Consider the following 13,270-nt stretch of genomic DNA (forward strand, 5'->3'; position numbering starts at 1 on the left):
AATTTCATTAAGAAATATTGTTCCTTATGCATATTTTAGCTAGATGGAAAGAACACAGATTTTTTTCTTTTTAACAACTGCCCAAAGTCAACTCTTTTAGGTCATCGAGGCTATTGGTGCAAAATTCGCCAAACAGGCATGAAATCCAACGTACATCAGAATGTACTGGCAAAGCAATCCAGGTAACTAGCACACATGCTAGTAGGTTACACAGTAAGTCTAAAATAAAACAAACTTCTAAAAGAAAGTCATTAAAGACTAAGAAGTCATTAGCCTATGACTTTCTCTGGTACATGATGTGGGCAGTGCAATGCCTGAATGTTGCCAGCAGCTCATCTCAGATTCCTGAGTAACAGGACCAGGACACCTGCCTGTGCCACATAGCTCCCCAGAAAGCCCCCCAAAAATTGATGGGAGGTTCTTGGTTTACTTTTTATTCCTTTTTATTAACCTTGTAATATTTCATCCATCCCTTTTCTCGCCCCATGTTTTTCATTAACTCAGTCACAATCATTGCAACTTCTCTATCAGCAGAGAAAGTTTATTTCTGCACTCCAAATCAAACAGGACTATAAAATCGAGAGCTGCGGTTCTGTAACAGTCCAGCCTTTGGCTTCTGTACAGCAACTTAGAAAAACAAAACACTTTCCCAACTTGTGTCTGAATTAGCCATTACTTTCAATGCAGATGAAATCTGACAGGAACAATCAGGCTTTAAAAACATTTCTTCAACTCCACTAGGCAAGAACAATTTATCTTTTTTTTAAAAGTCCTTTTTCTTTTGAAGACTGAGGGTTAAATATATCTTACAAGTAAGGAGCAGAAGGAGAGAAAACAGTGTGCATGCAGATGAAAAACAGCTGAAAATTAATCCTTTTACATACCATCATCTTTTTATGATCTGGAAATTCAAGGCCAAAATAGTCGCCTTCAACAAGGTTCAGGTGGTTGCAAACAGCATCATGCAAAACCTTCCCTGGAGCTCTTTGCTGTAAGAAGAAAACAAAGCTTAAGGTTACAAAGATGCTTTTAATTAGTGGCAGAAAAATTATTATGCTAAGAAATTATTCAACAAACAACACTAACAAAATTGTTTACAAAATCAGTGTATATTACAACCATACCCACAAGGCAGTTGACAATAATTACACTAGTTTTAAAGCTAAAGACTATATCTATCCATCCATGGATGGCAGCTCTGAATCCATCTTTAGTGCATTTTCATTTTTTGAGGGAAAAGTACTGTGAAATAGAAGAGGAGGACATGGGATACAGTTTTCTTATGTCTATCAAGGCTTATTTCTGCTGTGAATTTTAATTTTATCCCATGGCCCTTCAAGCCGTGTTAGGTGGTGCATGTACATTTGTGCACAACACATGAAACCAGGACAGACCTGTCACACAAAACACCAAGGAATGAGGGTTTGCTGGATAATGCTTGATAGGCAGCAGGCTCAAACCCCAGGTTCTGACTTCGTGTGAGCTTATCCCAGGCTTCCTGCTGGGACTGAGGCTGCTCCAGGCCTGTCTGTGCTACCCTGGCAGAGCTGGCAAGTAATTTGGAGAGTCAAACACAAAAAGCCTTCCCTCTTTAAAAGACCAGATGTTCTAGCCCAATATCAGCTCCCAGAACCACTGCTCAGCTGATTGTAAGGATTCTTTTCATCAGCCCATCTATTAAATCCACACCTGCAGAAAATACTACAAATTACAGTTCACCAGCAAGTCTTCTGCAAAAACCTGTCTCTGTAAAAAAAGGCCAATCACTGAAATCAGATATTTTTGTTCCTTGGACAAATGCACCTATTTTAATTCAAGAGGCCCTGAAACACAGGTCTAAACTCACTTCAGAACAAATAATAACCCATTAAATTGTACAAACCCTTCTGTTACAAGAGAACAATCACATCCTGGACTACCGGTCTTAGACCGGCCCCCTCCCTTTTAGCCCAGTAAATAAGTCAAATGAAACAGTAGGAACCAAGTGAAGAAAAGACAACCATTACAGGTGGGCAGACCAGCTCAGCCCAGGCCCTGGCATCTCCAGGCAGTGCCCATACCAACAGTCTGCTTGAGAGTGGGCTCAGTCCCTCCCAAAAACATCAGTATGCAGTCTGGTCCCTGTTTCATTGTGATACCAAAAAATAAAGACAGGCTTTTTCCACCTAGGGTAATACCCTAGTTAGAAAGAGCATCTTTCCAGAGGTAATTTATCTAACATTCTGTAATATGAACTAGGAAAAGTAAATGCTCAGTAGTCAGGCTTACACCAGAGAAATTAGAGCAATCACATTTTTCTACGGAAAGCACAGGATGCATGTGCCACCACAGCAGCACTGTCACCCTGATCATGCAGGACACAATGACTGAACCCTTCAGTGCTGGCTGGCTTTGAAAGTCCAAAGGGAAGAGCCAAGCTCACTTCTCCAAGAGCTTGCTGAACAGGTTTTTACCCAACATATTTCCCAGCGCTTCTGAGAGACCTAAGCCACCAGGAAGCAATATTCACTCAAGCTATTAACTGTTTGCTAATATTTGTTGAAGCAAACATTAGCCTCATGAATACTGTCAAAAAACAAATAACGAGCAATCGCTGTGAATAGTACAGATTTTTTTAAGAATTCACCATAAACTTGCAGTAACTGAAGTAATTCATAGTAAAATGCCAAGAGGATTCAAAGAAGGAAGGGAAAAAAATACCTCTGTACTTCTAGATAGAGCACTTTTGATCTGACACAATGGCATCCAAAATAATTCTCAAGTGCAAGTATATTTGAACACACTCACATCATGTTCTCCAGCTTCATTAAACCAGAAAGAATTCCCAGTGTGCACCACCCAGGTGGTGCTGGGAGGGAGACGAAGAGGAAGAATGGGTTTATCAGTTTTCTCACAGCAAGAAGCTTTCCTACCTATGCACAACCACAGGAACATGCCAGCGAGCATGTATGTATGTCTAGCTAAAATATTTGATGGACTTCTGTCTGACAAAGACCAAACTTCATCTTTCCTCATAGGAAAAAAAAGTGTCTCTAAAAAATAACCAACCAACCAACCCACCAACCAACCAGCCAATCAAAAAAACACCCCCAAAACCAAACCAAAACAAAAAAAGTGGTCTTGTAGTATTTATGTCACTTGGCATTTTCTCTGGAGTATGCCTCAATAGAATGAAATGCTTCTTACTCTACTATTTGTAAATATTATTATTCTAAACTCGTCTTATCTTTGATCAGTCTATTTCAAAATAAAATCTGACAGTTCTCTCAAAGGAAATGCTGTGCATATAAAATCTGCTGAGATTTAGAGCCTGATGAAACTCCGGTCTTGCAGGAGCAGAAGGAAAAGTACAACATCCACAAAAGCAGAAACTCACGAGGTTTCAGAGAGATCTTGATTTAGTGCAGTTCCATGACATCCCTACTAAAAAATTTAAACACAATAAATTAAAAGCTCAGTCTAGTGGGTATGGAAGCAAACCAGGAGTCATTCAGGGCGCAGTAAACAGGAGCTGACAGAGGGAGCATTCAGGAATGAGTGCACCACACCAATGACATCATCTGAAGTCAACAGTTGTGCCTGACTTAAGCGTGGTTACGAGTTCCTATAAGAAAATACAAGTTTTCCACTGAACTTGGAAGGCATTTTCCAACCATGAAGCATGGCCCCGCTGCCATGCCTCAGACAGCAAGTTCTAGGCAAGCTTCACTGGTTCCTGTTCCATAGCCCCGTGGCAGCATCTGTGTAAGCCAGAGCTTGGCTGCTTTCCCTGCTCCATGCCAGCACCAGTCTGCTCCATGGGGGACGCGGACATGGAAGCACGGAAGCAATGAAGCCTGGTGGCAAGACTATACCTCAACTTTTTACCTCAACAAGTTTATTAAGTCCAGGTGCTGAGTCCTGTATTTTGGCCACAAAAACCCCCTACAACGTTATAGGCTGGGGATGGTGTGGCTGGACAGTGTCCAGGTGGAAAGGGACCTGGGGCCAGCTGAACATGAGCCAGCAGTGTGCCATGGTGGAAGGCCAATGGCCCCTGGCCTGGATCAGGAGTAGTGTGGCCAGCAGGAGCAGGGAGGTCATTCTCCCCCTGTACTGGGCACTGGTGAGGCCACACCTGGAGTGCTGTGTCCAGTTCTGGGCCCCTCAGCTCAGGAAGGACATTGAGACACTGGAGTGCATTGAGGACGGCAACGAGGCTGGTGAGGGGCTTGGAACACAAGACCTGTGAGGAATGGCTGAGGGAGCTGGGGTTGTTGAGCCTGGAGAAAAGGAGACTCAGAGTGACCTTACCACTACAATTTCCTGAGAGGCTGTGGTTGGGTGGGGGTCGGTCTCTTACTGCAGGCAGCAGCTGACAGAATGAGAGGATGCAGTCTCAAGCTGCACCAAAGGAAATATAGGCTGGATATTAGGGAAAAGTTTTTGATGGAAAGAATAATTAAGTACTGGAATGGTCTGTCCGGGGAGGTGGTGGAGTCACCATCCCTGGATGTGTTTAAAAGAAAGACTGAATGTGGCACTCGGTGCCATAGTCCAGTTGTGTTATGGCATGGGTTGGATTTGATCTTGGAGGTCTCTTCCAACCTGGTCATTCTGTGGATTCTGTTGAGTTCTGCTGAATTCTGTTGCTGCCAAAGACACTACCACCCTGTGAGGCAGCAAGGGAAAGGAAACAGGAGGGCATGGTATACCGATGGAATACAGCTGGGGGAGGGTCACATGCAACCCCAGGAGCTGGGAAGTACCTGCAGCAGGTGGCAGTCCCTGCTCCTGCTTCTGTTGACAGCCAGATTCCTGTACAATCAGTGAAAAAATACTGCAGCTCCAGGGAACAACTCTCCCCACCCTAAACCAGTCATCTGAGCACACTGACAGGGAACTTCTCCTGAGAAATACAGGTGTATCTTTCACCCTGACAACAAGGAGCCCTGACATCTGTTTTAATGATTTCAGATGAGGGGAGCTCCAGTCAGACTGATACACCAGAGAATTGCTATTTTTCTCTTGATGTGGTATTTACTTACACCAAAATAATATTATAAATTTATTACAATGAAAAGAAGCTCAGTGACTTCCAGCTACACATCCTTATTCCTTAATGCATTTTGAACCAGTCTTTCATTTAGCTCTGTGAAATCACATTTTAAAAGTCACTTTACATTTTCAGGGAACGTCAAGTTCTAAATTATGAATAATGTGCATCACCACATTTAGCTGCAAGCTATGAAGGTACCCAGTCAAACTAGCCTGCTTTACACATTATATATTCAATATTTTGCTGTCTGCTCATTATCTCAGTCCTACTCAATTCAGCCTCACTCTACTCCCACCAAAATCCAAAACAGTATGTTGCTTATGATCTTCCAATGGTGAATATTTTAATAGGTTCAACACTTCTTTCATGTTCTAGCAAATGCCAATCATTTTTAAAAAAGTATCCCTCTACATACTTGTTTAGACCATTCTTTGACACATACTGCAATACTTTTTGGGTTTTTTTTAAAAGAAGAAAGAAATATCTAGAAGATATCCAGACCTTTAAAAGAAGCAGGTTTAGACAGATTACAGCACCTCCCACAGTTAATTCAGCAATTATTTCACTATGTACCAAAAAATAAGTATATATGTTTATGATCAAATAGAGGTTTTACCATTTTTTATCTGTTCAGCCAAATAATCTCTGATACTAGCTTGAAACAAGATTTTTGATTGAAAGGTTTTTCTTTGTTTGTTTTTAAATTACTGAGCAGTAATACCAGCTTAAAAGAACCAAACACTTTCTTCTGAACACTGAAAAATGTAAGTCTCATCTTTGGTTGAAGTAAGAAATAGTTTCACATGGAAACACAGACTACTCTGTTTTCCTTCTCTTCTTCAAAACTGCTGCAAATGGGTCAGAAGGAAGTTTGGGTTCTTTTGGGTTTTAATTACACTTGCTTGTACAGTAGTAGCAGCTCACAGGAGAGAAAATAACTCCCTTATGTTCATCTTAAAGAAAGAGGTACATTCATTATTCACACCTGCCACCACATAAAGGCAGGCATTTCTTCCACTGATGCCCTCCCCTCCTATTCCACATTCTGGGTGCTCAAATGGCCTAAAATGTTATGTGACAATTTGGTCATGCTAAATATTTTACAAATATTTAATACTATATGGCACAAAGGTTAAAACGTATTTGCTCTTTCAGGGTTAATAACAAAAAAAAAATCCCTTGTACTGATCAGCGTATTATCAGATAAACCAAATCAGACTGCCAAATTATTTTTATACGACAATTTAACAACAGCATTGAAGTGATTGTGAAAACTTCATTCAGTAACTTCATTACTATTTCTGAAGTCATACAAAGTTGTAATCACTACTAAAAATAACAAACCCACATTCTTAACAGCATAACCTTCTGTTATTTGAAAGTGTTAAAAATTATGTATGTATCTACAGTTTTGAAATGAAAGAAAACCAACTAAGAACAGTCCATGATAAGCAAATAGTATAAAAATAACCTCACAGATGAGATTCAGCATAGGGTTCTTAAACACAAAACCCTGTCAGAAATTTCTACTTCAAAGAAGGCTTGAAAACTACTTGCAGGAGAACAATGCTGTCAGCATCTGAAGACAAATTTCATATTTTAAACAGTTCTCTTTTCTGGTGTAAAATGAAATGCATAATTCATATTTAGCAAAAGTCTATTTTCTGAAATAAAGGCAAGAAGCACTGGTCTGAGTGTTGTTGCTCTGGCCCTAATACTGCCAAGACACTTGGAGACCCTCTGCCCTTCTTCTCCTCTCTTCCCTTTCAAAGCATAGGAATTTAATCCTATAGGAAGGATTAGATGACTACAAAAATAGCATTAGACCACAAAGATAGCTCTTACACCTGGGCTTACTAGTTTTTACCTGGCTGTTCAGCTTAGACTGGGTAGTTGAGAAGTTGAAGAAGTGTGATTCATCACTCCTTCGCACCAGGCCAGGGAGAGAAGCCACACACTCCCGCCACTACTCTGAAGCAGTGGACCTGCAGCCACCAGGCATGCATCCCGTCTGAAAAGAGGGTGCAGAAGAGGCAGATTTTTATGATAACCTAAAGGCACCTCGTTCCTTTTAAGATATTTTCCATTTGATTGCAGTTGAGGGCTCCACTCCTGGCACGTATCCCACATGCTTTTGCACAGACTGTGCACATACCATCAAAGGGCGGATTGAGGCCAAAAGCAGTAACAGAGTAAGTCTCTCATGCTGCCTTAAAAACAGGCAATTGATCATCTGCTGCATGTGTACAATGAGACTATTTAGCCTTCTTGTCTTTCAAGATTTTACTTGCTTGGATTTGGAGATTTTTGGACTGCTTTTACACTCACCACATAAGCTGTATTTCCTTAATGCCAGTGGTTGCCTTCCACAGTCTCTGATGTACACTTTTACCTTTTGGTCAGTTTTGGTGGTGGTGGGCACCTTTTTTTAAACAGCACGATTTTAAGATATGGTAGTTTTTTACTTAAGGTATGTTTCACTGCCCTTAAAAAAATGCAGCTGCAAAGTTAAACTTCCCCCCCACCCCCTCCAACCTATCAGCTATAACAAACTTGAACAACAACTATTTTAGGAATTTCGTTCCTAACCAAAAATCAACACAGCAAACAATTAGCAAGGCAAAGAATACAAAGAGAAGGGGTTTAATAACCCTCTCATTTGCTTCCATTTCTGGTATGGTCTCCAAAAGAAAACTGCAGTTTTCTGCATTTGAAATATGGATTTGTAACTGTAATCATGGTCTTGTATTTCTGATTGTGACAAACTGGTTTATATCAAAATATTTTCTAAAATCGGCAGAAGCAGAAGGATTGCTCTTGCTACACCTTAAACTCTTGTTCAATGCCAAAAAATCAAATTCAATAGAAAGAGCCAACAGTAAAATTCAGGTGAACAGTAAATACTAAATAATCCTCTTTAATAGTTAAAAGCTGTGGAATGAAAAAGCAAAATATTATCTAGCAAAGCTAATGAAAAGTTTTATGACGAGGCTGTTTTCAGTACTGCTTGGTTAAGCTTTTTCTTATAGCAGAGTCAGACTAATACAAAACTCATCTACAGTAAATCCTCAGGTAACTGTACATCTCTGTAATTGCAGTACAGTAAAGCTATGGAATTGGAGCCTCTGCTTGGTCTATTTTCACTTGGCCCATAAAATTACAGCTTTGTGCCTTAATGGGCAAACACCACCCACACTGCATTTATTATATATGCCATTTCAATGTGCATGAGAGGACACCAAAATGGAGGAGAGATGGGCTGGGCACCCTCAGGACTGAGCTTTTCACAACACAAACCAACACATCATCTTCAGGTGTAATCCTCCAATAATTTGATTTCTTTGCAGTTCTTACAAATGCAAACTGATATTAATACTGATTTTACCATACCAATTATTCACATTTCTAGTGGACAAGATGTTTGTTACTGTGGAATCAGCAGCAACCACCATAAAGCTAGTGGAGCACTTTGTAAAGAAGAAAGAAGAAGAAATAAGCAGATTCTTGGAGCCTGGAGAATTTCCTCCTCAGGTAGCTGTAGGGAAAAAATTCCACAGAATTTGTTTCACACATTCATCCCTCTTTCATTGATGCCAAAGAAAAACTGAAACTCACTAGCTAAACACCGTGAACCATATAAACCAAAAATATTCAGGTTTTGGCCACAGCAGTCTAAGTACACATCTGTTTAGTACAAAATGTTACTCATGGTGAAAAGCATTAACAAAATGCTTCATTATTAGTTTCCTGGTTCACTGGTTCCTTTGGCTCTGTTTACAGCATTTTAACCAGCTGGCATCTAACTCTCAGTTAGAAAATACAACTGATCTTGTATTAACTTTTCTGTAGTGATTTTACATAATCCTACATTTCACACACATGCATCTAAAATTTCACTGTATCAACTTAAAAGTGGTGCTCTGATCACATCTACTCATGAATTCATATGGAAAACTTCATTGTTATCTGCCTAAAAATCCTCTAAGAAATTGCCTCAATGGGGACAACACATACCTTCCCATGAAATGTGAATGCTGATCTCAGTAATGCCAAAAAAAACCCCTAAACCCAAAAAATATCGAACTGCAAAAACAGGTCTCTGCAGAAGCTAATTATTCCTCCTGGAAAAAACACAAACCTTGTTTCTTGGAGTACAACTATAACTTCCTTGAGATAGGTGTAAAACATTTGTGGGAAATCAGCAGTGGCAGAGCAAGTCTTTTAAGTAACTGTTTAAGGCTGCAAAATTTCACACACCAACAATTAAATTCTTAGACTTCCAGTGGGAAACTCTTGGCAGCACCACTGTTACTAAACCAAAATTACTTTCCTTGAACATCATTAAAATGCATAGTGTGGACAAGAAAAATGAGGCATTAAAAGAACAATGAGAAAACAAACTAAAAATATGTCGCCTTGTTCCTTAAATTAGCTCCTGTAAATGCTGAGTCATCTCTGCCTAATTTTACCAGCAAAACTAAAAGTGGTTTGAGGCTGTTCTTCATCCCCTTAGCAAGACAACCATCCACTGCTGGAAGTGACTACTTTCCTTTCTGAATGGTATTATCCACACGACATACTCCAGCCTCAGAGCCTTGACATTGCATGGTGATGACTTGCAAAAACCAGAGCCAGCCCATCAGGAATTTGAGATCTTGGTGTGAGTTGCAGGGCAGATGCATTAAACAGTGCTTTCCTCATGATCTGAAACAAACTACTTTGCAAATCAGCGCGTAAGAAAGGTGGAAAGCAACAATACTTTTGTGCTACAAGGTTTTTTTAAAACCAGGTACACACTAAAAATTCCTCTCTGAAAAGCTGTCTAGTTCAGAGGGACAAGAAGGGAGGAATTCCCACCAAAGCCATTCCAGCTATGACACCAAAACCCTTAGTGGAGACACAGGGATGCCAACAGGCATCTCTCTGACGAAGATCACCTCTGAATCATCTATGTTTAATTGACAGCCAAGGGTCTAACTGGGCAGATGTCTCCATCTGGCATGAGCTGCACCTCCACCACGAGGCTCTGCCCATAGGGATGTGCCTGCCAGCATTTTGCAGCACAAGGATGCCCACGGAACAAGCCCAGCATGTGCACTGTGGGCACTGGCTCTGGAAAACACACCACAAGATTTGTTTTCAGAAGCTAGATGGGAGTTTGATGTGAAGCTGATAGAACCTCATTTTTCAGAACATTTTCTTTATGGAAAGCTGTTTTACTAAAGCTCACCTCTGGAACCAAGCACATACCTGTCAAATAAATGTTGATATTACTTTCTCTCCCAGCAAGCAAAAAACTGAATGAGTTTAACCCCCGGCCCTGGTGCTACTTAGTGGCACACTGTGCTCGTTGTTTCTTGGGAAGAGCTGCAAGTGAGGCTCAGAACACCCATTAAAAATACCTCAGATTGAATTTCATAGCCCACAACTTTTGAAAAGGAATATAATGGCACCATTCAGTGCTTTCAGTGTAATTCAGCAGCATAGCAGCCAGCACATAATTGGGGATGGAAACCCCAAACTCCGTGACACCCCTCACCCTTTGCCTCCCACTTTAACCACTCCTCTCTCTGTTTCAAGGCAAAAATCATTTAACCACCTTCTCAAGTTTTCCTTTTTTAATGTTAAGAAGTGCTTGATTCTCTGTTTTGTTTTCTTTGCCTGCTCATTTTTCCTCATTTTCTTTAGACATAAGCAAACACTTTGCTAGAATGAAGGAGTAGGCAATTCTTATGTCATCAAATGTGAAAACAGAACCCTTATACACAGATTGGAAACATGAGAATATGAAGTGTTATGAGAATATGGGAGTTATTACTATAAAATCAGATTGAGATGCAAAGCTATTTACTATTTCTACTTGGATACATTTTAGTTCAGCCATGATTGTACCAAAATCCTTTGAAGAAAATAATTTAATTTAAATGCAAGAAGTCCAAGACCTGGAAAAAAATCTCCACAACAAACCTCAACAAAAAATAAGAGGTGTTCAGGCAAAATATTAAATCCTAAATCTATAGCAAAACCAACTGCAACAGGAAAAACCTTTCCATCAATCTCAACACTATTATTAATCTCAGAAAGAACTCACACTATCCAGGACTGTACATATTTTACTTTTTATTTATCAGAGGCAGGGAAGCACATTTTAACAACTGGATACATAAGTTTCCAAAAAAGACACTCCTAGATGAAGACTTCAGGTTGTGGCTGCTGCAAGCTATAATGAATAATTTTACACCCTGAATCTTTGTCTTCAGCTAGGCCACTGCTCCAGGTGGATGTAGTGCTCTGGAAGCCAAAGTGCAAGGCAGGGTAATGAAGACAACCTTGCATGCAATTTAAATTAAGAGTTTCTGTAGGACTAGGACCCATTTGGTTCCAAAACTGACATGGACTGTCTACAGAAAAGCTTGGCTGCAGCATTCTGCTACTGCTCCAGACTGGACATAGAGTAATCTTGTATTTCTGTGTGAAAATGAAACAGAGATGATCTGAGTTCATTCCTAATGAGCAAAATGCATACCAACAACACATTTCCATGGAAGTAAAACTTGAGTAAGTCTCAAAAGCAATCCCTTCTTTAAATATCTGAAAGGCAGAACTTTTGAGTAGTTTTTTGCCAGTCAAGTCCCCAGTAACAAGAGTTTCTTATTTGGTTATGCAAGACCTGTTACCAACCTGATGGATGTATAGGAAATGTGTTCAACATTTCTCTAAGCAGCCTTGAAAGACCTTAAAACTGAATATACTTGGAGGCTGGTCTGTCTTTTAAACATCCAAAGACACAGGAGAAGTGAGAACTGTCCATACTTTTAAGGTATTTGCAAGGGGAAGGTAGAAGCTCTGTTTTGTGCATCACTGAGAAGTGCTACCTTTAGTTTGGGACACAAACTAGAGTGAAAAGATGATAGGGGAATTGGTATGGTGTTACAATAATGGCTGTTTCTACCAGCAGATTTCAGAGGCACTTCATAGTGATGTAGTCAAGTCACAATTTCAGTGAAAGATAAGAAAGAACTACCTCCCTTTTTAATGCATCTATACTGTTTTCAGAAAGATCCTCTGGAGATTTTCCACTCTTCCTTTGCAGCCTGCCTGCAACTGTCTCCTCACACAGCAGATGTTCTAAAAAATCCATCCATGGGTCATTTCAGGCCTCTGAAAGGTGGAACTGCCTCTGGACTGTAGAGTCTGATGAATGGTTGTGCCAGCAGACAGCACACAGCCATAGCCATCATTGGGGGTAGCACAAGCGGAGTGGTGCCGGCACACACTGCGGAAACAGTGACTTCACCTCCAGCTGCTTCAAAATCCAAACCTGCTGGGACTGACCACCCAGCATCAAACAGCAAAGCAGCACTGACAGAGCAGAGATCTGCTTATACACTTGTGGCAAACCAGGGAAAGAAGGGATTTGTGCTTGTACCTCTGGGGCAGGAGGAGGTGAAGAGGGAAGAAAGGCCAGCAGGCTGTCTAAGCTGTACATGGTGTCTGTTAACAGCATGTGGTCTGAGGTGGGCAAAAGCCTCTCACTGATCTCCAGAGAGCTTCCTCCTGACTGTGAGCAAGATTTTACTTTTACCTATGTTGAAGGTGGAACATTCAACTTTCACCTGATTTTCACTGCTTCTGCATGTGTATGTGTGTGCATATATATATATATAGAAATACATGTGCATGCACCTTACAGGATTGCCTGTGCCTGAAATTAATGTGAAATACTTCAGAGACAGTAAGTTACACCCTTCTGCTTCACTGCTCACTCAGCCACACCAACTGTTCAAGCTAAGGAGATTCCTAGGAGATCTGCTCAGTGTCATTCAGATAGAGGCCTCGAATAGCAAAGGAAAGCATCACCACTTATTGTCACGAGTGCACAAACCCAGCCTCTGAAACACAACTTTTATGGATTCTATTTTGTTTTAATGTGCATCTCTGTTTTCTTTTATGCTCTACTTAAAAACCTATGTTGTACAGAATTAATTACTGTGATTTGGGCTTTGGAAATACATCTTTAGGCACAGCAGGTTAAAAAAGGCAAAAGAGCCATTCAACAGTTTTTTTTCTTAAGGCCGGAATACAGCATTGCCGTATTAGATACCACTTAGATATAAATGAGCTTTATCAGCAACAACAGACTTCGTGGGAAACAAGCATTCTCTGTTCAAGGTACGTCAAAGAGAAATCTTTGGGGATGTGCTATCAAAAGTCAAACATCAGGCAGCCACA

The 13,270-nt window shown here is 40.5% G+C and overlaps 1 protein-coding gene across 8 annotated transcripts in view; it reads right to left on the reverse strand.

Annotated features, from left to right (window-relative positions):
- Positions 1-13,270, reverse strand: part of FARP1 (FERM, ARH/RhoGEF and pleckstrin domain protein 1) — a 202,438-nt gene that overhangs the window by 67,497 nt on the left and 121,671 nt on the right. For all 8 annotated transcript variants that reach the window (XM_014250723.2, XM_088068130.1, XM_014250734.2 and 5 more), the window contains one exon: positions 885-989. In XM_014250723.2, the coding sequence (XP_014106198.2) occupies positions 885-989 (105 nt within the window). The remainder of the gene's footprint in view (positions 1-884; positions 990-13,270) is intronic.

Source organism: Pseudopodoces humilis, chromosome 2, assembly GCF_049639895.1.
Source record: "Pseudopodoces humilis isolate 2021_Gansu_Grassland_sample_001 chromosome 2, ASM4963989v1, whole genome shotgun sequence".
Lineage (NCBI taxonomy): Eukaryota > Metazoa > Chordata > Aves > Passeriformes > Paridae > Pseudopodoces > Pseudopodoces humilis.